The following is a 24,713-nucleotide window of genomic DNA, read 5'->3' as shown; positions in this document are numbered from 1 at the left end:
ATTAGACTGAGACTTCACATTTTTAAGGTTAATTTGAAAAAATATGTTCCATTCCACCAGTGGTGACAAGGCATATATAAAAAGATTGAGAAAATACGACAATACTGGTTGCATTAGACATAAAGTTTATTATTATTCAGCAGTTTTATACTTATAACAGGAACAGTTCATGAGTTCATTCAATATCATATTATATTGATTCATAGTAATACGTTGATCGGAAGCTTTGTTCTACTGCATGCAAAACCATTGTCAGATATAACTGTAATGTAACACATCAGGAATACTTAGAGAACTATATTGATAGTACTGATCAATCCTTATAAATGACTTCTAATTTGGCAGTTACACTAAAATCTTTGTTATTAACGCAAATATGGAAATATTGTTTCTTATCTTTTTTCTGACATGTCCTTTTCTTTACATCCCAACCAATATTTGCCAATGGATCTTGGGTAAGGCGGGTTTACGTAGTCAATGTGTTTGGTCTGCAGGTCCACCCTGTAGTATTTATCTATAGAGGAGCAATGCCACAATATTAATACAAACATTGAAAAATATCAATACAATGTGTTTTATTCCCACTAAAACAACATGTACAGTACTGTTTTTTGGGGGGTCAGTAAGTTTTTTAAAATGTTTTTGAAAGAAGTCTCTTATACTTACTAAAGCTATATTTATGTGAATATTTTAAACAATTTTAAAATAACTTCTATTTGAATATATTTTAATATTAAGTTATGGCAAATCTGAATGGTCAGCATCATTTCTCCAGTCTTCAGTGTCACATGATCCTCCAGAAACCATTCTAATATGCTGATTTGCTGCTCAAGAAACATTTCTGATTATCAATAATATCAATGTTGGAAACGGTTGTGCTGCTTCTGACTTTTGTGATAAATGTTTTCATGATTCTTTGACTAATAGTTTGTTCATTCTTTGATGATCAAAAGAACAGCACTTTTGTAACATTATAAGTGTCTTTACTGTCAATTTTAATCAATTTGTTTAATCCTTGTTGAATAAAAATGTTAATGTGTTCATTTCTGTAAAAACACTTACTGATTTCAAACTTTTGAACGGTAGTGTATGTCATTTCTCTATTGCCATTTGTGATTGAATCATAAAATAGCCCCTTACTTTTATAATTAAGAAGTTTTTACCCACCTTCCAGAGTGCACCTTAAAAGGAAGCTTTATGTTTTGGATTCATCCTAACAGAACATTATCATGACCTGAAGTACCTTTCTTAAAGAAGAAGACGTTCTGCACAGGTGTGGCCTTCTCTTGGACGACCTCCACATCCATGTAGTCCATCGGCTCGTAGCTCATGTCAAAGAAAGATGGACGCCTTCCGCGGCCTTTTTTCTGATTTTTTCTACTCTTCTCTGCTCCATAATACCTATATAACGCATATTGATACATGATCTATACATCTACTTTACAAATATACTCTCAGCAAACCTCAATAATTAACAAACCTTTCCTCATAATCCAATCCAAAGTCTTCCCAGAACAGCGAGCGGCTCACTCTGGCTCCGCGACCCCTGGTCTTCTTTCTCCGTGCGGTTCGGCCTCTGCTCAGGCTGCTGGCTGGAGATGGTGAAGGACCAGGGTTTACGTACAGTCGGCCAACCATTGCAGCATCTATGGGAGGTTTGATGCCAATCCAGTCTTTGGAAATGAAGCGCGGCCCTTTGTGATGCCCTTGAACTGGGTGGACAGGGAATTTATTGAACTGCATTTATTGAACCATCTGCTTAACAAGGTATGCATTGCAAACTTACTGCCTTGAAAGAGCTGAGCAAACAAGCTATCCAAGTCACAGTACATGTTTGTATAACGTGCGAAGGCGACAGAAGGCGAAGACTTGGTCATGCGGTCACATTCTTCATGGGAAGGCTGGTGTTTGAACTCATATTGGTAGTACTGGTCCCCTGTGGGACAAAGGAAAACATTAAACGTTGAATAAATCCACTGCGTAAGGTGAATAACCATGTTTCAGTGCTGCAGGGATGACGTATTTTTGAAGGCCAACCGTTAAGTCAGCATCAAACTGGTTCCCTCAACAAAAACCTTACAGGATTTTTCCTTTGGCTTTTAGATGTTGCTGAAAATGCTCACCATGATAATAAACACAACTTTTGTTGCCCTAAATACAACCCGACAGAAGGAAATAAATTAATTGTAGGCTATGAACTAACTGCATGGTTGAATGACTTTAATGTCACCGTTACTGAGGCTGTGTTCGAAATCGCTCCCTATACCCTTCCCTATATCACTATTCCCTACATTAGCCCACTAATATACAGTAGTCCACTTGAAGGAGTGAATGAAAATGAGCGAGTGAAGGCCTGCAGCTTTTGAATAGTTTGTGCTTGCAGTTTAATAGTCATTTGAAACTTTGGCAGCTACAACAGTAATGAAAATATTTATCTTGAACTCTGTCATAGAAACTATGTATAAACCTTAATTAAACAATTTAATAATCACTTAAAAGGAGTTTATACCTGTATGATATTACACTGTACCCACATTGGACCAGCAGTTTGGAAAATTAATGGATGGATGGATGGATGGATGGATGGATGGATGGATGGATGGATGGATGGATGGATGGATGGATGGATGGATGGATGGATGGATGGATGGATGAATGGATGGATGGATGGATGGATGGATGGATGGATGGATGGATGGATGGATGGATGGATGGATGGATGGATGGATGATTCAGCTTGACGCCATGTTCTGGCAAGATGCTGGAATTCATTCGGCGTGACTCTCACATTGCATTGTGGGTATTCTCTAGCCGTTGAGCATACATCGGTTGTACACTTGTTATTACAGTGCATTGTGGGATTGAATAAGGGCACTCGATAACGTCCACTATGGTTTCGGAGTTTTCCTGTTCGGCATGATGACGTTTATTGCCACTGAAGCGCAATCTCTGTAGTTGCATTTAGCCACTTGTTGGCAAGTAACAGCCTTAAAAAAATCACAAGGGAGTTTACTGATGTGAAAATATCTTGATCTTGTGTTAACCACAGACCTTATTTCAGGTGTTTCACCAAAAACCCATTGACTTCAGGACGATGGAACCGGAAGTGCTCAAATTTCCAGGTTTTGGCCTACAAAAAATACATCATCCCCGGAGCGCTCTACTATGACCCTAATTTGACTTTCACGTACCTTTAAAAAAATACACTTTTTCCTTCCCATGATGACCTGGAGCTGGGATTGCAAATGCAGCATCAATATCATCTGGAATCTTCTCGAAGCCCACAGATATCTCTCTTGGATAATCTTCATCCAAGACGTCACCATCAAAACGCCAGTACTTGTTGCCCTGCAATTCAGTATAATGTGACATAACCTGCCTGTGACAAGATGGCCACCGGGTGATGACGTTAGAGACTCCGCCGTAAGACATCTAGCCTTTATTATGTATATCTATGGTTGCAGCACCTCTCTTCCTGGTCTGTCAGTAACCCTCTGTATAGTTCCTGTCTCTATGAAGTCCCTCCTTGTGATAAGCACAATGTTCTCTGATTGGTCAGCTGGACCAGTGTGTTCTGATTGGTCAAATGCTTCAAGCATGTTTCAGAAATGCCACACCCCTTAATATAACCGCAAATTTCAGCACATTACTAACGCAACTCAACCAGACATCGCCCTTTTTTTGCGTATGACTTGGGCTGGAATTATTTAAATGAGGAATATTGTGATATGTTTGTTCCCAGAAAACTCCCATCAAGGCATTTCAGGGAGTTCAGAAACAATGCGCACTGATGTAGAGAATAACTCCCTTTGGAGTTACTTTGTGCTTATAACTTTGCAGACATTTTTCATGCTCAAACAGAAAAATCCTCTTTAATATTAAATAAAATCAATAAACAGACCTTGAATATGTACGTTTTTCCCTGGCAGTTGATGCGCGTGAAAGCAGCATCAATAGGCCCGGAGATGCCCCACACATCCTTGATGAGTTTGGGATACCCAGGCATGACAGATCTGTCATCTAACTCAAAGAAATAGTCTCCTGGAACACAAATGAACAGTGTCTTGTGTAGAAAAACTGGACTTGAACTGAGAAAAAGCCCTAGTGATTGCATTCAACCTCTGAACTCACCTCTGAATGCAAACATTGAGCCATTCTTCAACTGCATGAAGGCGTCAAAGGTGCGACCGCTACAGGTGACGGCGTCGGGGTCGGGTGGAAGTGTAGGAGACACAGAAGTGGGAGTTGTGGTGGTAAGGGGCAGAGAGGTGGTGACTGTCACATTCGATTCCTCTGTCGGTGTCACTGAAGAGGTCAGATCCTCCTCAGGCACATCAAACATGTCACCACGGGCAACTGAGGAACAATTTAACGTTCAATTACTAGGCCTACAGCATTTTCACAATGTTTCTCTTTAAGACATTAAAAGTGAAATGTGTACTACTTTCACCAAAAAGAATTTCAGGAACTTTTTACACTCAGAAAAAAAGGGTTCTATATAGAACCAACGAGAGGAACGTCTGCACCTCGTCCACTGACCACGATTCAGCCATTTCTTGTTTGATTTTTTTAACTTATTTTGTCAAGTAAACTCTAAAAACGCGTTGGCTGTTATCTGGCTATTTAAATCTAGCGGGTTTAGTGTCTCGTGTCGCAAATACAATGCGACACGTGAAGTGACGATTCTGTCTGACCAATCAGTGATCTGCAGTGTTTTCACGTCACATTTAGTATCGGTACGGTACGCTTGGAACCTCAACACAGGTGGTACCATTTAAAGCGAGCCGTGCCGTACCGTACCATGCAGTGGAAATGCGCCATAAGTGAGCCGTAGCGAAACCGAGCCGTACCGTACCATGCAGTGGAAAAGCGCCATAAGTGCCTAACAGAACCGTTTAAGGTTGCCGAGGAGCAGATCGAGCGAGAGCTGGATGGGGCAACACGGAATGAAAAAGTGTTCCAAGAAGTAGCATAGCTCTTAGCTGCACATGGCTACCACCGGACCTACAAACAGTGTAGGGACAAATAAAATTTAAAAAAAAGTGACTACCGAGCCAGTAGAGGTATTATTATTATTAACTATTAACGATCAGTCCCACCCACATTGAAGCGGTACTAACTGCAGTGGAAAAGCAACCGAGCTAAAGCGAACCGAACCGTGCCGTACCGAGTCGAGTCGTACCACGCAGTGGAAAAACGAAGCGAGCCGAACCGTTCCGCGCCGAGTCGAACCGTACTGAGCCGAACCGAGCTGTACCATGCAGTGGAAAAGCGCCATTAGAACCTTTTAGGGGTTCATATCATGAATTATGGATCTAATTTTAATTAATTACTTTTTCAAGTTAATTTTTAATGAACTAACTAAACCAAATTAAGTAAACTAAACTTACTAATGTAACTAAATTTTTATAAATGAAACAGCTCGTAAACAATATTTTAAGACATTTCTCCTTAGAACCTTTTTAAAAAAGGGTTCTTCAAAATAAAAGTCAAGAGCTAGAGTTCTTTATAGAGCCCACATGATTTTTTTTTCCTTAAGTGTGTTTGTTCCAGGGGTTGATTTTAATGAAAATAAACAGTTTTTTTTTTGTGTGTCACGTTTAACACGTTCTGTTTCATTACCATGGACTTTTACTTTGTTACATTCAGTCACATGTTCCTTTCTTCAGTTTCCCGCTAATCTATCTGTTGTCGTGCACAGCTGTTTGTAATGGCTCATTATACCAATGTGTATTTAAGCCCTTCATTTTAAATCACTCTTTGTCTGGTATTATTTATGCACAGCACACTGTTGTGTATTGTTGAATCATTGTTTGCGTTACTATTCTGAGTTATTTAATAAATCTTGTTTTATTTTGAAATCATCTTCGTCTTCCTTGGAAAAGGGTTACACTTTTTAGTGAAGAGCACAATAAAACGTCTTGGGGTCTTAAAAGTGCTTGAGAACATGTTATATTTGGTTACTGCCTTTACTGTATGTACATAAATTGATGTTTTACCCTTGTTATGATATAGTCAAAGACAGAAAAAAATATTTCAATATTTAGCCCGAAAGAATGGAAGTGAAATGTGACAACATGCCCCATAGGTGGGGTACATTGTAACATGACCATATGACCGCTTCAAATGTTATCTGATCTAATCAAAAAATATACAAGACAAACTAAAATATTTTGCCGACATGTTACAACATTCCCCATCTGCGCAACTGGGATTTAAACCTGTGTAGTGCTGGTTAGCGAAGCATTAGAACTCTCAACTGTTAAATAACAGATTTATTCACATTTTAATAATATTAGATTTGTCTAATCTTAAATAAGCACAAAAAACAGAGATGACAAATGACCTTCAGTAAGAAATGTACTTTTGCTATGGTTAAATAAATGGTCAGTGATATCTTACAAAGATTCTTTTATTTTTGGCACATTGTTTTATTTTTATAGTGTTGATATGGCAACTAGAAAATACAGGAAATTTGGTCATGCTCGCATGTGTGGAAAGTTTTAAACCATGTGTGTTGCAAGTCGCCTCGTGTTAGTTTGTGCCCCGCTCACCCCTACCACAGTCGTCACTTCTTCCACAACAAACAATTTTGTGAGTAATAAAGTTTTATCAAAGTTTAGTTCTTGACTAAGAACATAATTAGAGTCGGTGCAAGTTTGAGATAAGAGACATGTGATGTGTGAAGAAAACAGGAAAATCAAGGAATCATTTTAATCAAAGATGGGGTGGTTTCTAGATTATTCTGAAAACAAATGGAGAAATGGTTTGTCACACTGTCATTCTGGTTGCTTCGTGTGTATTTCATTTTTTCTTTCTTCTCTTTTATTATTGTGTATATGTTGTATTTCTTATTTTTTTAATTTGTAGTGTTATTTAGTTAAGTTAAAAACAAAAAAAGTTAAATGACAAAAAGATTGCTATTTAATTGTGTGTATTTAGAATACATAAATGTTTATAATTTTCATTTCCATCAAGGAACGCCATTAAACAATGCATAATTTGAGAAAATTGTCCTGGAAGATTTAATGTTTATGTTTTAGAAAAAAAACAAAAAAGATACAGAATTGTCATGTATATATTGAATTGTTAGTAGCAAAATAAATAACTATTGGGACTGTGAAAAGTGTGTTTTAAAGGTTTATTAGTCCACAAAGGGCCAAAAGTGCACATAGTTGTTGCAAAACCTTATTGTAAACACGTTTCCCACACTCCCCTCATCTGCCATTGGTCAATCAAAACAGAAAGCCCCTCCCCAACCTCACAGCCAGTGTTGCTGTGTAGGACTGCTCAAACAAACAGAGAAATGTATGTAGCACCGCAGTGCTTACACTTTTCTGGGAAATCATCCCATGACTTGTGGACTTATAGTTGCCTCTGCATAATAAACTATAGAAAAAAAACTAGAAGAAATGAAAACCTACACACTCAATTAATTAGTGTTAGAAAAACGTTTGCCACACACATACCATGCTAGAAACATAATAATCCCTGAAATAATGATCCAATCATAGACTCTTAAGCATTTGCCTATTTAAATCCAAACAGCGCTTTTTTTCTTCTTTTTTTTCTTTTGGCCAGGCAGTGTATTTCTCTCCTCCTGACGTCACAAATGTTGTAACTATATTTTTAATAAAATAAATGCAGCCATGTTGAGCATGAGACTACGTTCTAAAGCATCTTACAGACATCAAACATTTGAACCGTAGCGTGCATTAAAATACAAAAATAAAAGTTTGACATTAATTACTATTTGAATGTGCATCAAGTTCTTACTTTTTGTCCGACAAGTGCTGTCAAAATCCTCACAGCAGCTTCCATAGTACTTGCACATTCTGTCACACTGGCATTTCTTTGTCGGATCAAAGCCACTCTGACAGCGTCCCGTGCATGTTTCTGTGGAAAATGCAGGAAAATGTGAATTCTTCTGAAAGTCAATGAGAATAAACCAGCAGTCTAAAAATAACAAAGCAGTTTTTGAGGCACTTACCCTCCGCAGCGAAACAAGTCGCCAAAACAAGGGATAATAAAATCACAAATTTCATTTTTAATGCCACATCTGTCAGCAGTGAGTGCCTAAACTGCTCTAGAAACACCCGTGTGAAAGAACGACAGAGGACAGTTCAGACATCTGTGCCGATCGATGGTTCCAGAAGTCACCCTGTTTGTTTAGTCTGAAAGAATCAATGATTAGGACTACAAAGTTGCTCTGTTACATGTAGGCCTGCATGTTACGATTAAAGCCTATGTAAGCTGATTTAAAGTTAAGAGAGTTTAACAAAGATGTCACCAAATGAGGTCTGCACTGTATAAGGCTAATAGAACGGTAATAAGCACGACTGTTTCGGTGGCCTAAATATAGTATTGAACTACTATTGAGCTGGCCAATATTGATTTCACTGTCTGAGCATCTAAGCTGTTTATATTGAAACGGCTGATGTTCAGTTCAGTCTTTAACATTCTAAAGAGAGAAATTTGAGATTATTACCACTTTAAACATTCGTATACTGTATATAAGAGCATTGAGTTATAGGCCTTCAACCCTATTACAGAAATATTGGCATAAAAAGATATTTTCAATTAATATGACAGGTGTGCTGGAGGAATAAGAACTATAACTTTGCTTACTAAACTCGGCACTGTGAATGTTGTGTCTGTAAATCGTTTCTGTTGTTGAAATATCATTTCGTTTTTATTTATTTTATTTTTTACTGTGCTTGCACACCATAGATATACATAATAAAGACTTGGTGTGTTACGGCGGAGTCTCTAACGTCATCACCCGGTGGCCATCTTGTCACAGACAAGCTTTCTGTAAGGTGAGTGTTCTGCACTCAGCTATTAAAGCAACATGCAGTCACTTAATGTAATCTTTGCAATTCACCTTTATTCAAGAAGGTGGCCATATCTGATACACAATAATGAAGTGATGTTTCACTCATAGTTACCGCAGGCAGAAAACTGAATAGAAAGAGTCATCAGCAAAATTTGAAATGGCTCAGAGATTCATTGCAGAGCAAATACTGAACGCAATCAAATATGAGTGTCTCTGTCACTTTATGGTGAATCTGGTGAAGAGGCTTAGCTGTCAGCGATCAAAATATTGATTTTGAAGATGTTGAACTTTTTTGAGATTGCGAATATGAGCCAGATGCTGAATGTGGGAAATGAGCTCTGACGAGGACGGTGATGATGGTATAAAACATCTGCTCAAACTGAACCCTTCCAAGCTCAAAAAGGTAACAAAATATGCTTTATTTTATTCTTCTGTAATTGTTACTCTAATATCAGGAGAGTTTTATATTATCGTGACAGTGACAGATCCATCCGTGTTAGATGTATAGATCTGGGTCGCTAAAGACCCGAATATGTAATAATGATTGTCGAAACATTCATGCAAGGGTTTAAACAATCAAATTATGTTCTTTTTAGTAACATGGTTAGGTTAGATATTTTAGTAAGTAATTATTCATTTGTACTGGAAATGAATCTCTGCAAATCTATGAATCTCTTAGAATCTCTGATAAGTCGTATCACGTTTGTTACTTTATATTTCTTTTCAGGCTGTAACTTGATGTCCTGCCAGATGTTATTATTCAGAAATAGCACAAATTACTATGGGTAAGCTAGAATGATAATGTAGAATGGATGGACTTTGTCTTTTATTGAGGTCAAAATCCATAAGTGGGTCATTGAAAAAAAAGATAAAAGTTCATATTCAGGAACAAGGAAGTTTGTCATTAAAGGTATTATCTTGATTTAAGCGGCCACTGTCAAATTAAAGTCCAATTGAGTTTAATTGATATATCATGTAATAATCAGAAAATCTCAGGAGAACCCTGACATTTGTTCGACAAATGCAGATGCCCAGCTGTCTTTGACATGAATTATGACCCAGAGCATGTGTAGCAATACTAAATTCCACAAGGATTCCTGAAGCGGGGTGCATGCGTTCAGAAACAATATTTCAAGACCTTGAGATTATCTCCCAATAGACTGTTTTGGAAGACTAGTGTCTGTTAGACAGCCATAAAGATGACTACAATGTCCTGTTGCAACCACAGTCTAGCATCAAAGCTCAATGTACTAAAGAAGATCATCTATAATAATGCTGAACAGCTCCATAAAGCTACTGTTATTATGACCTTGTATATTGCGAGAAGTATCTATGTATTCTCAGTGCCTATAAGGAACATAGACACGGATGTTTCATGCCAATGTTACATTTACTGCATTTACTATTGCATTGACCATCAATGTAAAAGACATACTGAGGCTTAGAAACTAGTATTTGGGTTTTATTGGAAGCTGTCCTCACATCACACAGTATATTAACTCCAAAGGTTGAGTAAGTGAGATTATGTAACACAAGAACTTTATCTTTAAGTAACAGAATTGCTAAAAGAAGATCATAACTTTGGACAAAAGTATATGTTTGACCCTTAGCACTTATCAGGCTGTTATAATAGATGAAATATTTTCATTGTATTGGTCAGTGGCCTTCAAAGATGAAACTCGTCATTCTTGATTTAATTTTCACATTAAGTCCTTAATAATTACCAACGGAGAGTTCAAAGTCTGTAAAGATGACTAATTAATGTTGATAAAAGTGTAAGTAAAGGCACTGGTCTCAGTCTGTATAAGATTATCAGGTGTATCACATGTTTAGCTGATCTGTTGATCACTAATGAATTTATTACAGTAATCCATCTGAGCACATGTGTATGTATGAATTGGGTTTCAGGAAAAGACTGAATTTTGTATTCAACATTCATTAACCCTTATCTTAGTTTTGTGAACAGAAAAATAAAAGTCATATTGCTCTTGCACAAGGCTATATAAAACTATGACATTTTTAAAGTGGAGTTATGGAACTGTAAAAGTCAAACTGGAAAGGTACAAAACATTTTATATGCAAAAGAAAAAGAAAAGAAAAGGTCTAACAAACATCAAAAAATATGAAGACGAAATACTCCAAGGCACGTACGTGGTAAACTAAAATGCCTTTAATTCACTGGGCTAAATCATTAAAAACAATTATAAGATCTGTGTTTCAGCAACACAACCTTTATGAAGACTTTATGAAGCTATACTGTATGTTTGCTGAATGAATGTGTAATGGCTTTCCAAAGCCGTTGCCGTTGATAATAAGAGTAAGCAAGTTCAGAACGTGTACAAACAGAGTCCATGCAGATTGATGTAGATGCAAACAAATGACTTTCTTTATTACTTGTGCTCCATTAAACACGATCTCAAAACTTCTTGCCATACCTTGTAGGCAGATTAAAATCCACCAGTGCGCTACCCTGCCGTGCGTTCAAAACCTGTGTGCTTCCCAATTATCAACGCACACACTTGTTGCTCAGGTGCTCTAACACAGTCACAGCGCCACTAAGTAGACAACAAAAACTTTGCCATACAAAAAATGGCTCCTACAGAATGCAATGACAATCATATATTTTGTATTGCTCTTCCTCTAGACCAGAGTCATTTCTTCAGTATCCTGAAGAAGGCTGTGTAGCCGAAACGCGTAGATCAACAGTTTTAATTGTTTTTAATGATTTAGCCCAGCTGAATAAAGGGTTTTTACTTCACCACGTGTCTTGGAGTATTTCGTCTTCATAATTTCACATCCCTTTTAGTTTAACCAATGAGCACAAGTGGCTACATAAAGAATAATCAATTGTTCTAATAAACTTGATTTATTAAAACCTACATATCAACTACCGCTAATTTGAGTATTAGTAGACTGTAGAGTAGTGTTAGGTTATAGGGTTAGGTGTTTGGGTTCGGGTTAGTAGAATAAGTTGACATATACTTGCAAAGTAGAATGTCTGTTAGGGAGCATCAAAATAATCAGATATTAAGCAGACAGTTTACTAATACTCTAATGACTGTAGTTGACTTGTAGTTGTAAAGTAACTCACAGTTAGTAGAATGTCTGAAGTGGGCAATCAAAATGAAGTGTAACAAGATTTTTTAAATGTTTTTATAAGAAGTCTTTTATCTTCACCAAGGCTGCATTTATTTAATCAAAAATAATGTAAATTTGATGCTAAAGACACATTTCTGATTACTATTGTCACATCAGAGGATGGTGATGAAGGAAGGAGATGGTGTCACGGTTTGAGTATGCTTGTTCACGATTAGAGTTTTGCCCTGTCCAAATGCCCATACTTGCGGTCTTTGCACTTGTCCACTTGTCTACTTACATGACGTATTTCCTGTATTTGGCCCAAGTGTTCAAGTATGCGTGAAGACTGCATAGAACATTGTATTACCCGATGGGACACACTTATAGTGTTGCAAAAAATGGAAGTATTTACAAAGCTTTTTTATTTTCAATACTTTGCATTATAAAATAATTATCTGTTCAGTGGCTGCTATGTAACTAACAGAAGATAACATTTTACAATTGTGGTGCTTCTAATTACGTGATAAAAAAGCAGTTGCAAATGTTATACAAAATACACATACCCTACTCATCTTTGCACCAATAAAATGTGCAACACTTTATGTTTTACTACCAAATTATGGTCTGCAAGTCTTAATGCACAGATCCGATCTATTGATCATAGCTAATTTTTTGGATCGCCTGTTAACATTCACTTTAGATAAACACATCCGATATGTTTACATTAATTCCCGCCTAAAATGAAACATTTTCGGTGATCATTTTACAATGCACATTGTAGACCCTGGTTTTGAATGGTCGTGCTATTAAAATTATTTATATAATTCATGTCGGGTGGTCATGATTAATTTGCCAGCATGGACAAAATAACATGTTTTGAATTACTCATGAATCTGACGGAACAGATATATAGTCCGGAAATAATTTTAGTTTATCTAAAGCTCAGATCTAAAATTCTAGAAAAAGTGAAATGAAGTAGCCCTGTAATATATATATATATATATATATATATATATATATATAGATTATATATTAATGAATTAAAATGAATTAACCAGAGAGAGAGAGAGGAGACCTGTTATCACCTCATTGCTGTGAAATATATTGTAGTTTTCAGTAGTAAAGCTGTTTTATTTATAAAAGTCACGGGCAGAGGTTGAAACCCCGCTCCTGAATGTTTCTGTGTTCGAGCAATTTATTTTATTTACAAAGATAAATATAAAGTTCCCACCTCAATAAAAAGCTGTGAGCCTCATAATAGGCTGCAACATTAAAAAGCTATCTTTGTGAAAAAATGTGTCGTCCTCGCCTAGTGGTAGCTTGGAATTTAAAGAAGAATCAGATATACAATACAATACTTCATTGTCTCCTTAGGGAAATTTGTCTTGGGCACAGTGTATATGCTGCATTTTTAAATCACACAGACCAACAATCAACAAACAGTATAAAAACAAAAACACTCATTGCTAGCTAGGGACGATCGAGTCTTTAAACTTGTCATTCAGGATTCTAATGGAGGTAGGCACGAAAGAGTATTTAAATCGGTTAAGTCGACATTTGGGCACTCTATATCTTCTGCCCGAAGGCAGAACGGGATACTCCGAATAAAGAATGTGGGAGGGATCCACCAGTATTCTGTGTGCCCCTCTGTACGCAGACTGCTCGTACAGTGTTTGAAGCGATGGATGGTCTTTCCACTCCACAATTTTCATGGCAGTTTTGATAATGTAAAAGAGTCTGTTTTTTAACTGTACAGAGAGGTTACTGTACCAGGCTTGGATCCCGTACCTGATTAGGCTCTCCAGAACAGCCTGATAAAATACAGTCATAATCGTTTTGCTGACACCATACAGCCTGAGTCTCCTCAGGAAGTAAAGTCTTTGTTGGAGTTTAATACATAAGTTGTCAACATGAACCTGCCATGTAAGCGTGTTATTAATATAGATGCCAAGATACTTATATGAACACACCTGTTTGATTTGATGACAACAGGACTGTGGGCACTGACTGCTCTGGGGTCAAACACTATTTCTTCCGTTTTTTTACGTTTAAAATCAATTTGTTGACATCGCACCACTGTTCAAAGTTCTTAATTTCAGAGTGATAGGGGGATATGGATCAGAATCTTTGTACAGTAGACTCAAGATGGCTGTATCGTCTGAAAATGTAAAAATGTATTTTCCAGCGTGTAAACTCACGCAATCGTTAGTATAGGTTGTAAAAAGAACAGGCGAACTCACACAACCCTGTGGAGCACCTATGTGTGTTAATTTAGAATCTGATAGGGTGTTATTGACCCTTACAACCTGAGTACGGCTGGTTAAAAAGGAGTGGTACCATTTAATCAAAAAAGGGTTAACATTCAACTGACTCATCTTCTGAATCAGAAGGTGAGGTTGAACCGTGTTAAAAGCAGAACTAAAATATACGAAGAGCAAGCGTGCATAGGCTTTGTTGTCCTCTAGGTGTTTTAAAATCAGATGCGTAATACTGTTAACCGCATCATCTGCACCTTTCCCGTACCTGTACGCGAACTGTAAAGGATCATGCAGGGGGTCAGTATCGGCTCTAAGCAGAGAGACTACGATTTTTTCCAAACATTTTATTACAACAGATGTTAACGCTATTGGTCTATAGTCGTTGTTATCAGTTGTTGGACATGACTTTTTTGGAATAGGTGTGATAACAGATTTTTTCCACAGGCTGGGGACAGTGTGTGTGCCTACAGATTGTTGAAAAACAGGCCACCAGGCTGGGGTCAGTTCCTTTGCAAAAGTGTTTAACAGGAATGGTGAAATGCCGTCCGGACCAGTTGACTTTTTGGCACACACCTGTTTAAAGACAGACTGTACCACATGTTTTTCTATATTTGGTTTGCTCTCAGGATCACATCGTATAGACCCCAGCAAAGTATTACACTCCTGAGAATGGTCCTTTGTTTTGAACCTGCAGTAAAAAGCATACAGTTCATTCGCTTTATGTTGTTCATCCATTAGAATAAATGGTCTCTTGCATGCTAGTTCTCATGTTGGTAATAGACATGAATCCCACATTCTATTAGAGTTTGATGCAGCAAAACTTTCCTCTATAATATTTTTTGTCGCCTTCGGGCCACCCTCAACAGCTGATTAAGTTCTTGTTGTACAGTCTTCAATTGTAAACGATCACTATTCCTGAAAGCAGTTTTTTTCCTGTTAATACACGCTTTCACTTCTTTCGTTATATATGGCTTGTTATTGGGGTACACAGTGATGTCTTTTTTTCCACAACATTATCGACACAGAAAAGGATATAACTAGTTATTGACTCCGTAGCGTCATCTATGTTTGTACTTTGGAGGATGCTCCAGTCAGTACAAGCAAAACATCCCTTTAGTGTTTCTATACTATCTTCTGACCACACCACCACAGTTTTGGTCTGTGGTTTATGTTGCTTAAGCACAGATTTATAAGTTGGAATTAAATATACGGTGTTGTGATCAGATTTTCCTAGTGGTGGCTTTGATTTGGCAGTGTACGCGTTTTTAATGCTGCCATAACATTTGTCCAAGGTCTTGTTGTCACGTGTTTTACATGTGACATATTGCTCGAAGCCAGGAAGCGAAGACTGCAATTTACATTGGTTAAAATCAGAAGATGATTTCAAAATAAAACAAGATTTATTAAATAACTCAGAATAGTAACGCAAACAATGATTCAACAATACACAACAGTGTGCTGTGCATAAATAATACCAGACAAAGAGTGATTTAAAATGAAGGGCTTAAATACACATTGGTATAATGAGCCATTACAAACAGCTGTGCACGACAACAGATAGATTAGCGGGAAACTGAAGAAAGGAACATGTGACTGAATGTAACAAAGTAAAAGTCCATGGTAATGAAACAGAACGTGTTAAATGTGACAAAAAAAAAAAACCTGTTTATTTTCATTAAAATCAACCCCTGGAACAAACACACTTAAGGAAAAAAATAATAATGTGGGCTCTATAAAGAACTCTAGCTCTTGACTTTTATTTTGAAGAACCCTTTTTTAAAAAGGTTCTAAGGAGAAATGTCTTAAAATATTGTTTACGAGCTGTTTCATTTATAAAAATGTACTTACATTAGTAAGTTTAGTTTACTTAATTTGGTTTAGTTAGTTCATTAAAAATTAACTTGAAAAAGTAATTAATTAAAATTAGATCCATAATTCATGATATGAACCCCTAAAAGGTTCTAATGGCGCTTTTCCACTGCATGGTACGGCTCGGTTCGGCTCGGTACGGTTCGACTCGGCGTGGAACGGTTTGGCTCGCTTCGTTTTTCCACTGCATGGTACGGCTCGGTTCGGCTCGGTACGGTTCGACTCGGCGCGTGAATTCAGACTGCAGTGCAGACTAAGCAACGATTGTATTGTACAGTACAATCATAACATAGACATGATCTTAATTCCATAATGTCCTTAAACATAACAAAATTGCTGGCCATAAACTGACAGTGCGCGTCCGGTGTGCGATACCTCGAGTTGTCATAGACGTGGCGCGGCGCTTCTCGTCCGGTGTGCGATAACGCGAGTTGTCATAGACGCGGCGCTTCTCGTGCGGTGTGCGATACCTCGAGTCATAACAAGCCTGTTTTATGCTTCTGCGTCGAATCGATGGCGTACCCCCGCAGACCCTTCTGCGTCGACGCGAACCCCTCTCCACCCCCTCCGCCGTAGCTCGACGTGCACCTCCAAACAATTGTAACTACGCGTCGAGGCGACGCAGACCACAAGGGCTGTGATTGGTCATTAGGTCTTAGGCTAGCACAGAGTAGTTCGATGTTTGGGTTACAGACTGTCTCTCACTGTATACTGTGTGCACCACCATATCTGTATACAGATATGCATGTTTAGACGTAGGTCGGATGTCCAGTTATCGGATATGTATCTGATTTAAGTCCAGAGAGGACTCCTGACCAGAGTCCAGAGAGGATTCCTGCCACTGACCAGAGTCCAGAGAAGACTCCTGCCACTGATCAGAGTCCAGAGAGCACTTCTGCCCCATGACGAGAGTCCTGAGAAGACTCCTACCCCTGACCAGAGTCCAGAGAAGACTCCTGCCCCTGACCAGAGTCCAGAGAAGACTCCTACCCCTGACCAGTGTCCAGAGAAGACTCATACCCCTGACCAGTGTCCAGAGAAGACTCCTGCCCCTGACCAGAGTCCAGAGAAGACTCCTACCCCTGACCAGAGTCCAGAGAAGACTCCTACCCCTGACCAGAGTCCAGAGAAGACTCCTACCCCTGACCAGAGTCCAGAGAAGACTCCTGCCCCTGACCAGAGTCCAGAGAAGACTCCTACCCCTGACCAGAGTCCAGAGAAGACTCCTGCCCCTGACCAGAGTCCAGAGAAGACTCCTACCCCTGACCAGTGTCCAGAGAAGACTCCTGCCCCTGACCAGAGTCCAGAGAAGACTCCTACCCCTGACCAGAGTCCAGAGAAGACTCATACCCCTGACCAGTGTCCAGAGAGCGCTTCTGCCCCATGACGAGAGTCCTGAGAAGACTCCTACCCCTGACCAGAGTCCAGAGAAGACTCCTGCCCCTGACCAGAGTCCAGAGAAGACTCCTACCCCTGACCAGTGTCCAGAGAGCGCTTCTGCCCCATGACGAGAGTCCAGAGAAGAGTCCTGCCCCTGACCAGAGTCCAGAGAAAACTCCTACCCCTGACCAGGGTCCAGAGAGCGCTTCTGTCCCTGACGAGAGTCCAGAAAAGAGTCCTGCCCCTGACCAGAGTCCAGAGAAGACTCCTGCCCCTGACCAGAGTCCAGAGAAGACTCCTACCCCTGACCAGGGTCCAGAGAGCGCTTCTGTCCCTGACGAGAGTCCAGAGAAGAGTCCTGCCCCTGACCAGAGTCCAGAGAAGACTCCTACCCCTGACCAGAGTCCAGAGAAGAGTCCTGCCCCTGACCAGAGTCCAGAGAAGACTCCTACCCCTGACCAGAGTCCAGAGAAGACTCCTGCTCCTGACCAGAGTCCAGAGAAGACTCCTGCCCCTGACCAGAGTCCAGAGAAGACTCCTACCCCTGACCAGAGTCCAGAGAAGACTCCTACCCCTGACCAGAGTCCAGAGAAGACTCCTACCCCTGACCAGAGTCCAGAGAAGACTCCTGCTCCTGACCAAAGTCCAGAGAAGACTCCTGCTCCTGACCAGAGTCCAGAGAAGACTCCTGCTCCTGACCAGAGTCCAGAGAAGACTCCTGCCCCTGACCAGAGTCCAGAGAAGACTCCTGCCCCTGACCAGAGTCCAGAAAAGACTCCTACCCCTGACCAGAGTCCAGAGAAGACTCCAACCCCTGACCAGAGTCCAGAGAAGACTCCTACCCCTGACCAGAGTCCAGAAAAGACTCCTACCCCTGACCAGAGTCCAGAGAAGACTCCTACCCCTGACCAGAGTCCAGAGAAGACTCCTGCCCCTGACCAGAGTCCAGAGAAGACTCCTGCTCCTGACCAGAGTCCAGAGAAGACTCCTGCCCCTGACCAGAGTCCAGAGAAGACTCCTGCCCCTGACCAGAGTCCAGAGAAGACTCCTACCCCTGACCAGAGTCCAGAGAAGACTCCTGCCCCTGACCAGAGTCCAGAGAAGATTCCTGCCCCTGACCAGAGTCCAGAGAAGACTCCTACCCCTGACCAGAGTCCAGAGAAGACTCCTACCCCTGACCAGAGTCCAGAGAAGACTCCTACCCCTGACCAGAGTCCAGAGAAGACTCCTGCCCCTGACCAGAGTCCAGAGAAGACTCCTGCTCCTGACCAGAGTCCAGAGAAGACTCCTACCCCTGACCAGAGTCCAGAGAAGACTCCTGCCCCTGACCAGAGTCCAGAGAAGACTCCTACCCCTGACCAGAGTCCAGAGAAGACTCTGTAGTGGCAGTTTTCGTTATTACTCTGTATTTCAGTGATTTTTAATGAAGGCCCATCTGCTTTCTCACTTACAGTGAGAAGGGGCTTTGTGTAATAATTTGCTGTGTTGGGGAGTCAGTGAGGATAAGGGAAGGCACATGGTCAAAGGGTCATCTTGAGTGCATTTGTACGTTATAGCCTAAAGGTTAAGGCCTCGTGAGCCCTCGTGAGCCAGTTAAAGAATAAGGAAGACAGACTGGTATCTATACCTCTCTCGAGGGGAGGGTAAAAGGCCTTGGGGGGAATAAGATATAAAATGGACAGAGACTGCCTTTCCCTTATCTCTCCTCACTGACTCGCTGTATGTGTGTTGGTGACGAAGATCTCTCTTGCAAGAGAATAAATACTTTTATAACTTTTAATGAAGATTCTGAGTGTCCCTTATTCAGTGATGATGTTTGTTTGAAGTTTTGCCACAACAACTCCTACCCCTGACCAGAGTCCAGAGAAGACTCCTGCCCCTGACCAGAGTCCAGAGAAGACTCCTGCTCCTGACCAGAGTCCAGAGAAGACTCCTACCCCTGACCAGAGTCCAGAGAAGACTCCTACCCCTGACCAGAGTCCAGAGAAGACTCCTACCCCTGACCAGAGTCCAGAGAAGATTCCTACCTCTGACCAGAGTCCAGAGAAGACTCCTACCCCTGACCAGAGTCCAGAGAAGACTCCTGCCCCTGACCAGAGTCCAGAGAAGACTCCTACCCCTGACCAGAGTCCAGAGAAGACTCCTGCCCCTGACCAGAGTCCAGAGAAGACTCCTACCCCTGACCAGTGTCCAGAGAAGACTCCTGCCCCTGACCAGAGTCCAGAGAAGACTCCTACCCCTGACCAGAGTCCAGAGAAGACTCATACCCCTGACCAGTGTCCAGAGAGCGCTTCTGCCCCATGACGAGAGTCCTGAGAAGACTCCTACCCCTGACCAGAGTCCAGAGAAGACTCCTGCCCCTGACCAGAGTCCAGAGAAGACTCCTACCCCTGACCAGTGTCCAGAGAGCGCTTCTGCCCCATGACGAGAGTCCAGAGAAGACTCCTGCCCCTGACCAGAGTCCAGAGAAAACTCCTACCCCTGACCAGGGTCCAGAGAGCGCTTCTGTCCCTGACGAAAGTCCAGAGAAGACTCCTGCCCCTGACCAGAGTCCAGAGAAGACTCCTACCCCTGACCAGGGTCCAGAGAGCGCTCCTACCCCTGACGAGAGTCCAGAAAAGAGTCCTGCCCCTGACCAGAGTCCAGAGAAGACTCCTGCCCCTGACCAGAGTCCAGAGAAGACTCCTACCCCTGACCAGGGTCCAGAGAGCGCTTCTGTCCCTGACGAGAGTCCAGAGAAGAGTCCTGCCCCTGACCAGAGTCCAGAGAAGACTCCTACCCCTGACCAGAGTCCAGAGAAGAGTCCTGCCCCTGACCAGAGTCCAGAGAAGACTCCTACCCCTGACCAGAGTCCAGAGAAGACTCCTGCTCCTGACCAGAGTCCAGAGAAGACTCCTGCCCCTGACCAGAGTCCAGAGAAGACTCCTACCCCTGACCAGAGTCCAGAGAAGACTCCTACCCCTGACCAGAGTCCAGAGAAGACTCCTGCTCCTGACCAAAGTCCAGAGAAGACTCCTGCTCCTGACCAGAGTCCAGAGAAGACTCCTGCTCCTGACCAGAGTCCAGAGAAGACTCCTGCCCCTGACCAGAGTCCAGAGAAGACTCCTGCCCCTGACCAGAGTCCAGAAAAGACTCCTACCCCTGACCAGAGTCCAGAGAAGACTCCTACCCCTGACCAGAGTCCAGAGAAGACTCCTACCCCTGACCAGAGTCCAGAAAAGACTCCTACCCCTGACCAGAGTCCAGAGAAGACTCCTACCCCTGACCAGAGTCCAGAGAAGACTCCTGCCCCTGACCAGAGTCCAGAGAAGACTCCTGCTCCTGACCAGAGTCCAGAGAAGACTCCTGCCCCTGACCAGAGTCCAGAGAAGACTCCTGCCCCTGAACAGAGTCCAGAGAAGACTCCTACCCCTGACCAGAGTCCAGAGAAGACTCCTGCCCCTGACCAGAGTCCAGAGAAGATTCCTGCCCCTGACCAGAGTCCAGAGAAGACTCCTACCCCTGACCAGAGTCCAGAGAAGACTCCTACCCCTGACCAGAGTCCAGAGAAGACTCCTACCCCTGACCAGTGTCCAGAGAAGACTCTTGCCCCTGACCAGAGTCCAGAGAAGACTCCTACTCCTGACCAGAGTCCAGAGAAGACTCATACCCCTGACCAGTGTCCAGAGAGCGCTTCTGCCCCATGACGAGAGTCCTGAGAAGACTCCTACCCCTGACCAGAGTCCAGAGAAGACTCCTGCCCCTGACCAGAGTCCAGAGAAGACTCCTGCCCCTGACCAGAGTCCAGAGAAGACTCCTGCCCCTGACCAGTGTCCAGAGAGCGCTTCTGCCCCATGACGAGAGTCCAGAGAAGAGTCCTGCCCCTGACCAGAGTCCAGAGAAAACTCCTACCCCTGACCAGGGTCCAGAGAGCGCTTCTGTCCCTGACGAAAGTCCAGAGAAGACTCCTGCCCCTGACCAGAGTCCAGAGAAGACTCCTACCCCTGACCAGGGTCCAGAGAGCGCTCCTACCCCTGACGAGAGTCCAGAAAAGAGTCCTGCCCCTGACCAGAGTCCAGAGAAGACTCCTGCCCCTGACCAGAGTCCAGAGAAGACTCCTACCCCTGACCAGGGTCCAGAGAGCGCTTCTGTCCCTGACGAGAGTCCAGAGAAGAGTCCTGCCCCTGACCAGAGTCCAGAGAAGACTCCTACCCCTGACCAGAGTCCAGAGAAGAGTCCTGCCCCTGACCAGAGTCCAGAGAAGACTCCTACCCCTGACCAGAGTCCAGAGAAGACTCCTGCTCCTGACCAGAGTCCAGAGAAGACTCCTGCCCCTGACCAGAGTCCAGAGAAGACTCCTACCCCTGACCAGAGTCCAGAGAAGACTCCTACCCCTGACCAGAGTCCAGAGAAGACTCCTGCTCCTGACCAAAGTCCAGAGAAGACCCCCGCTCCTGACCAGAGTCCAGAGAAGACTCCTGCTCCTGACCAGAGTCCAGAGAAGACTCCTGCCCCTGACCAGAGTCCAGAGAAGACTCCTGCCCCTGACCAGAGTCCAGAAAAGACTCCTACCCCTGACCAGAGTCCAGAGAAGACTCCTACCCCTGACCAGAGTCCAGAGAAGACTCCTGCCCCTGACCAGAGTCCAGAGAAGATTCCTGCCCCTGACCAGAGTCCAGAGAAGACTCCTGCCCCTGACCAGAGTCCAGAGAAGACTCCTGCTCCTGACCAGAGTCCAGAGAAGACTCCTGCCCCTGACCAGAGTCCAGAGAAGACTCCTGCTCCTGACCAGAGTCCAGAGAAGACTCCTACCCCTGACCAGAGTCCAGAGAAGACTCCTGCCCCTGACCAGAGTCCAGAGAAGACTCCTACCCCTGACCAGAGTCCAGAGAAGACTCCTGCCCCTGACCAGAGTCCAGAGAAGACTCCTGCTCCTGACCAGAGTCCAGAGAAGACTCCTACCCCTGACCAGAGTCCAGAGAAGACTCCTACCCCTGACCAGAGTCCAGAGAAGACTCCTACCCCTGACCAGAGTCCAGAGAAGATTCCTACCCCTGACCAGAGTCCAGAGAAGACTCCTACCCCTGACCAGAGTCCAGAGAAGACTCCTGCCCCTGACCAGAGTCCAGAGAAGACTCCTACCCCTGACCAGAGTCCAGAGAAGACTCCTACCCCTGACCAGAGTCCAGAGAGCGCTTCTGCCCCTGAGTCCGCTCCAGCCCAAGAGCCCATCCCAGAATACGCTCCAGCCAATGAGTCGGCCATAGTGGCCAAGCAAAGCTCTCGGGTCAAGGACACAGAGGCTAATCCGCCCTGGTCCCCTGAACTGCTGGCACTGCCCTGGTCCCCTGAAATCCATGTCCTCGTCACCCTCCAGGGCACCCACCCTCCAACCCCTGTGGATGTAATACAGCACGAGGACACGCCTTCCAGGAGGGCGGGGTACTGTCACGTTTTGACAGCACTGTCATGTTTGAGTTAGCTTGTTCACGATTAGAGTTTGTTTTCATTCATGTCTGTGTTTCTGAAGTTTTGTGAAGATTTGAGTTTAGTTAATAATAAAGATTGCTGCACTTAGATCCAGTTTCATATCTGCTGCAACCAGCGTTGACAGATGGATAAAATTCCAGCTGTTTTATTAACAAACCAAAAACAAAGAAGTTAACATAAACTCAGGAGGAAGAGAAAACGTAACATCTTACTAGCTAAATAGCATTAAGACAACACAGGACACTGAACTGCAAACTGACACATCAGTGATGTACTAAAAACAGACGACAACATTGTCAAAAAGATCCCCGTTCACACAAATCTGCAAAAATGACTGTATTAGACTACCAGGCCAGTAGTTGGTGATGTCACTTTGTCAAGAAATACCCCGTGAACACGTAATACACATGCGCATGACGTCACTGTTTTCCCAAATTCATGTTTTGTAGTTTACACGGACAATGTAAAGGCATCGTTTTCAAACCCTTACACTTTAAAACCTATTTTCAAAAGCTTGTTTTCAGGCACCCAAAACACAGTTGTCTTGTAAATGAACGGACAAAACACATAAAAAAGTATTAAGTTGAAAACGGTGTTGTGTAAAAAGACTCAGAGGAGGGTTGAAATAAACAGAATAAAGAGGGGTAACACAAGGCACAGGAGGGTTAATACACTAATGAATCACTATAATAACAAATGAAAAGCAGGAACATTGGGAACAAAGACAACTGGTACAGGAACTAGAACAAACCTAAAATAAAACTCTCTCTACAGAGCATGTACAGGCACTTCATCATTTAACTAGGCATTCATTTCTTCTTAAAAAAAAAAAAAAAGGCATACTGACCCCAAACATTTGAACAGAATTGATTGTGTTTAGTTAATCAGGTGTGTCCTTGCTGGAATTATTTTCATATCTATTTACACTCTACGTCCTTCTTTTAAATTGTAAATAACAAACAGCTTTGGAACTGCAGAGACAAATTCTTTGGATTCCATAGATATGGACAATCTCTCATTGTTTGACATTAAATAAATAACACTACTCATGAAACATAACACTTAAGAATAATCAATTCGTTAATATACATTTTTAAAGCATTTAGGCTAATGTTAATTTTTACATATACTAATACATTAACATTTGTATAAATTTACATTAATGCATTATGAATGAACATGAATTAACAATAGTGCATAAAAGTCTATTTATAAATGAACAGCAACTGAATAATAAATGCAGTAAAAATAGTTTATTGTTATATCATGATGTTAAACTAATGCTAATCAAATGAACCTACTGTAAAGTGTTTTGTTACTTGATTATTTACTTAATCTTTCATTTATTCTTTAAAAACCAGCACAATGGCAATTATATTCCCACAAAAGATAACAGCGAGAAACAGTGAGAAACATTCTTTGCATATCTCCAGTGTGAAAGAGACACTTATCAGGGTGACTCCAGCTCTTCCATGATGACATTAGGAGTGTGAAAAGTTCAGATGTGCTTTTAATAAATTCATTAGTCAGTGTTTTAACAATACAATGAATTGCGGCTTTAGAAAAAGATAACAAATGAGTTAACCTTTTTTTGTTTGCCGTCTCTTTTACACTCCCCTCCTTCATTCCTCTATTTACCCTCCCCTTGTTCACGCAGTTAATGTTTAATTTTTCTTATGTGACGATGCCTATAAACACATTGATCTAGCTCGACCTTCATTAGCAATCCATCCACCACACACCTGACATCTGCAGCCGAGGGCCAGAAGACATGGGACTTTCAGGGATTCCAGAAGATGTTGCATTAATCCTACGCTGGATAT

The 24,713-nt window shown here is 42.0% G+C and overlaps 2 protein-coding genes and 1 long non-coding RNA gene across 4 annotated transcripts in view; 1 reads left to right on the top strand and 2 right to left on the bottom strand.

Moving 5' to 3' along the window:
• Nucleotides 1-108: 108 nt before the first annotated feature.
• vtnb (vitronectin b) lies at nucleotides 109-8,335 on the bottom strand. The gene is made up of 9 exons (XM_079587022.1): nucleotides 7,991-8,335; nucleotides 7,777-7,896; nucleotides 4,132-4,356; nucleotides 3,902-4,041; nucleotides 3,192-3,348; nucleotides 1,787-1,936; nucleotides 1,481-1,712; nucleotides 1,244-1,401; nucleotides 109-514 (listed from the first exon to the last, which is right to left on the bottom strand). The coding sequence occupies exons 1-9, from the start codon at nucleotides 8,043-8,045 to the stop codon at nucleotides 393-395; spliced, it is 1,359 nt and encodes a 452-aa protein (XP_079443148.1). The 5' UTR covers nucleotides 8,046-8,335; the 3' UTR covers nucleotides 109-392.
• slc13a2 (solute carrier family 13 member 2) overlaps nucleotides 6,553-24,713 on the top strand; it is a 42,628-nt gene continuing 24,467 nt past the window's right edge. Inside the window, exons 1-3 of one of the 2 annotated variants that reach the window (XM_079587020.1) lie at nucleotides 6,575-6,594; nucleotides 8,731-8,819; nucleotides 24,614-24,713. The exon at nucleotides 24,614-24,713 is cut by the window's right edge and continues 77 nt beyond it. In XM_079587020.1, coding sequence (XP_079443146.1) covers nucleotides 24,662-24,713 — 52 coding nt within the window. In that variant the 5' untranslated portion in view covers nucleotides 6,575-6,594; nucleotides 8,731-8,819; nucleotides 24,614-24,661. Of the gene's footprint in view, nucleotides 6,595-8,730; nucleotides 8,820-24,613 lie in introns of both variants that reach the window. The other variant, XM_079587021.1, reaches the window with a different exon arrangement.
• Nucleotides 24,675-24,713, bottom strand: part of LOC306985112 — a 3,628-nt gene continuing 3,589 nt past the window's right edge. Inside the window, exon 4 of the long non-coding RNA XR_013794744.1 lies at nucleotides 24,675-24,713. This exon is cut by the window's right edge and continues 89 nt beyond it. This is a non-coding gene — a long non-coding RNA (uncharacterized lncRNA).

The sequence above is a fragment of the Phoxinus phoxinus genome, assembly GCF_949152265.1.
Source record: "Phoxinus phoxinus genome assembly, chromosome: 17".
NCBI lineage: Eukaryota > Metazoa > Chordata > Actinopteri > Cypriniformes > Leuciscidae > Phoxinus > Phoxinus phoxinus.
This window is presented reverse-complemented; position numbering and strand designations above follow the sequence as displayed.

Coding starts and splice junctions, on each gene's coding strand:
- vtnb (XM_079587022.1), bottom strand. CDS start 8,045: ATGAAATTTGTGATTTTATTATCCCTTGTTTTGGCGACTTGTTTCGCT. Junction 7,897..7,990: donor GACTTGTTTCGCTGCGGAGG/GTAAGTGCCTCA, acceptor CATTTTCCACAG/AAACATGCACGGGACGCTGT. Junction 1,713..1,786: donor TGCTCAGCTCTTTCAAGGCA/GTAAGTTTGCAA, acceptor CTGTCCACCCAG/TTCAAGGGCATCACAAAGGG.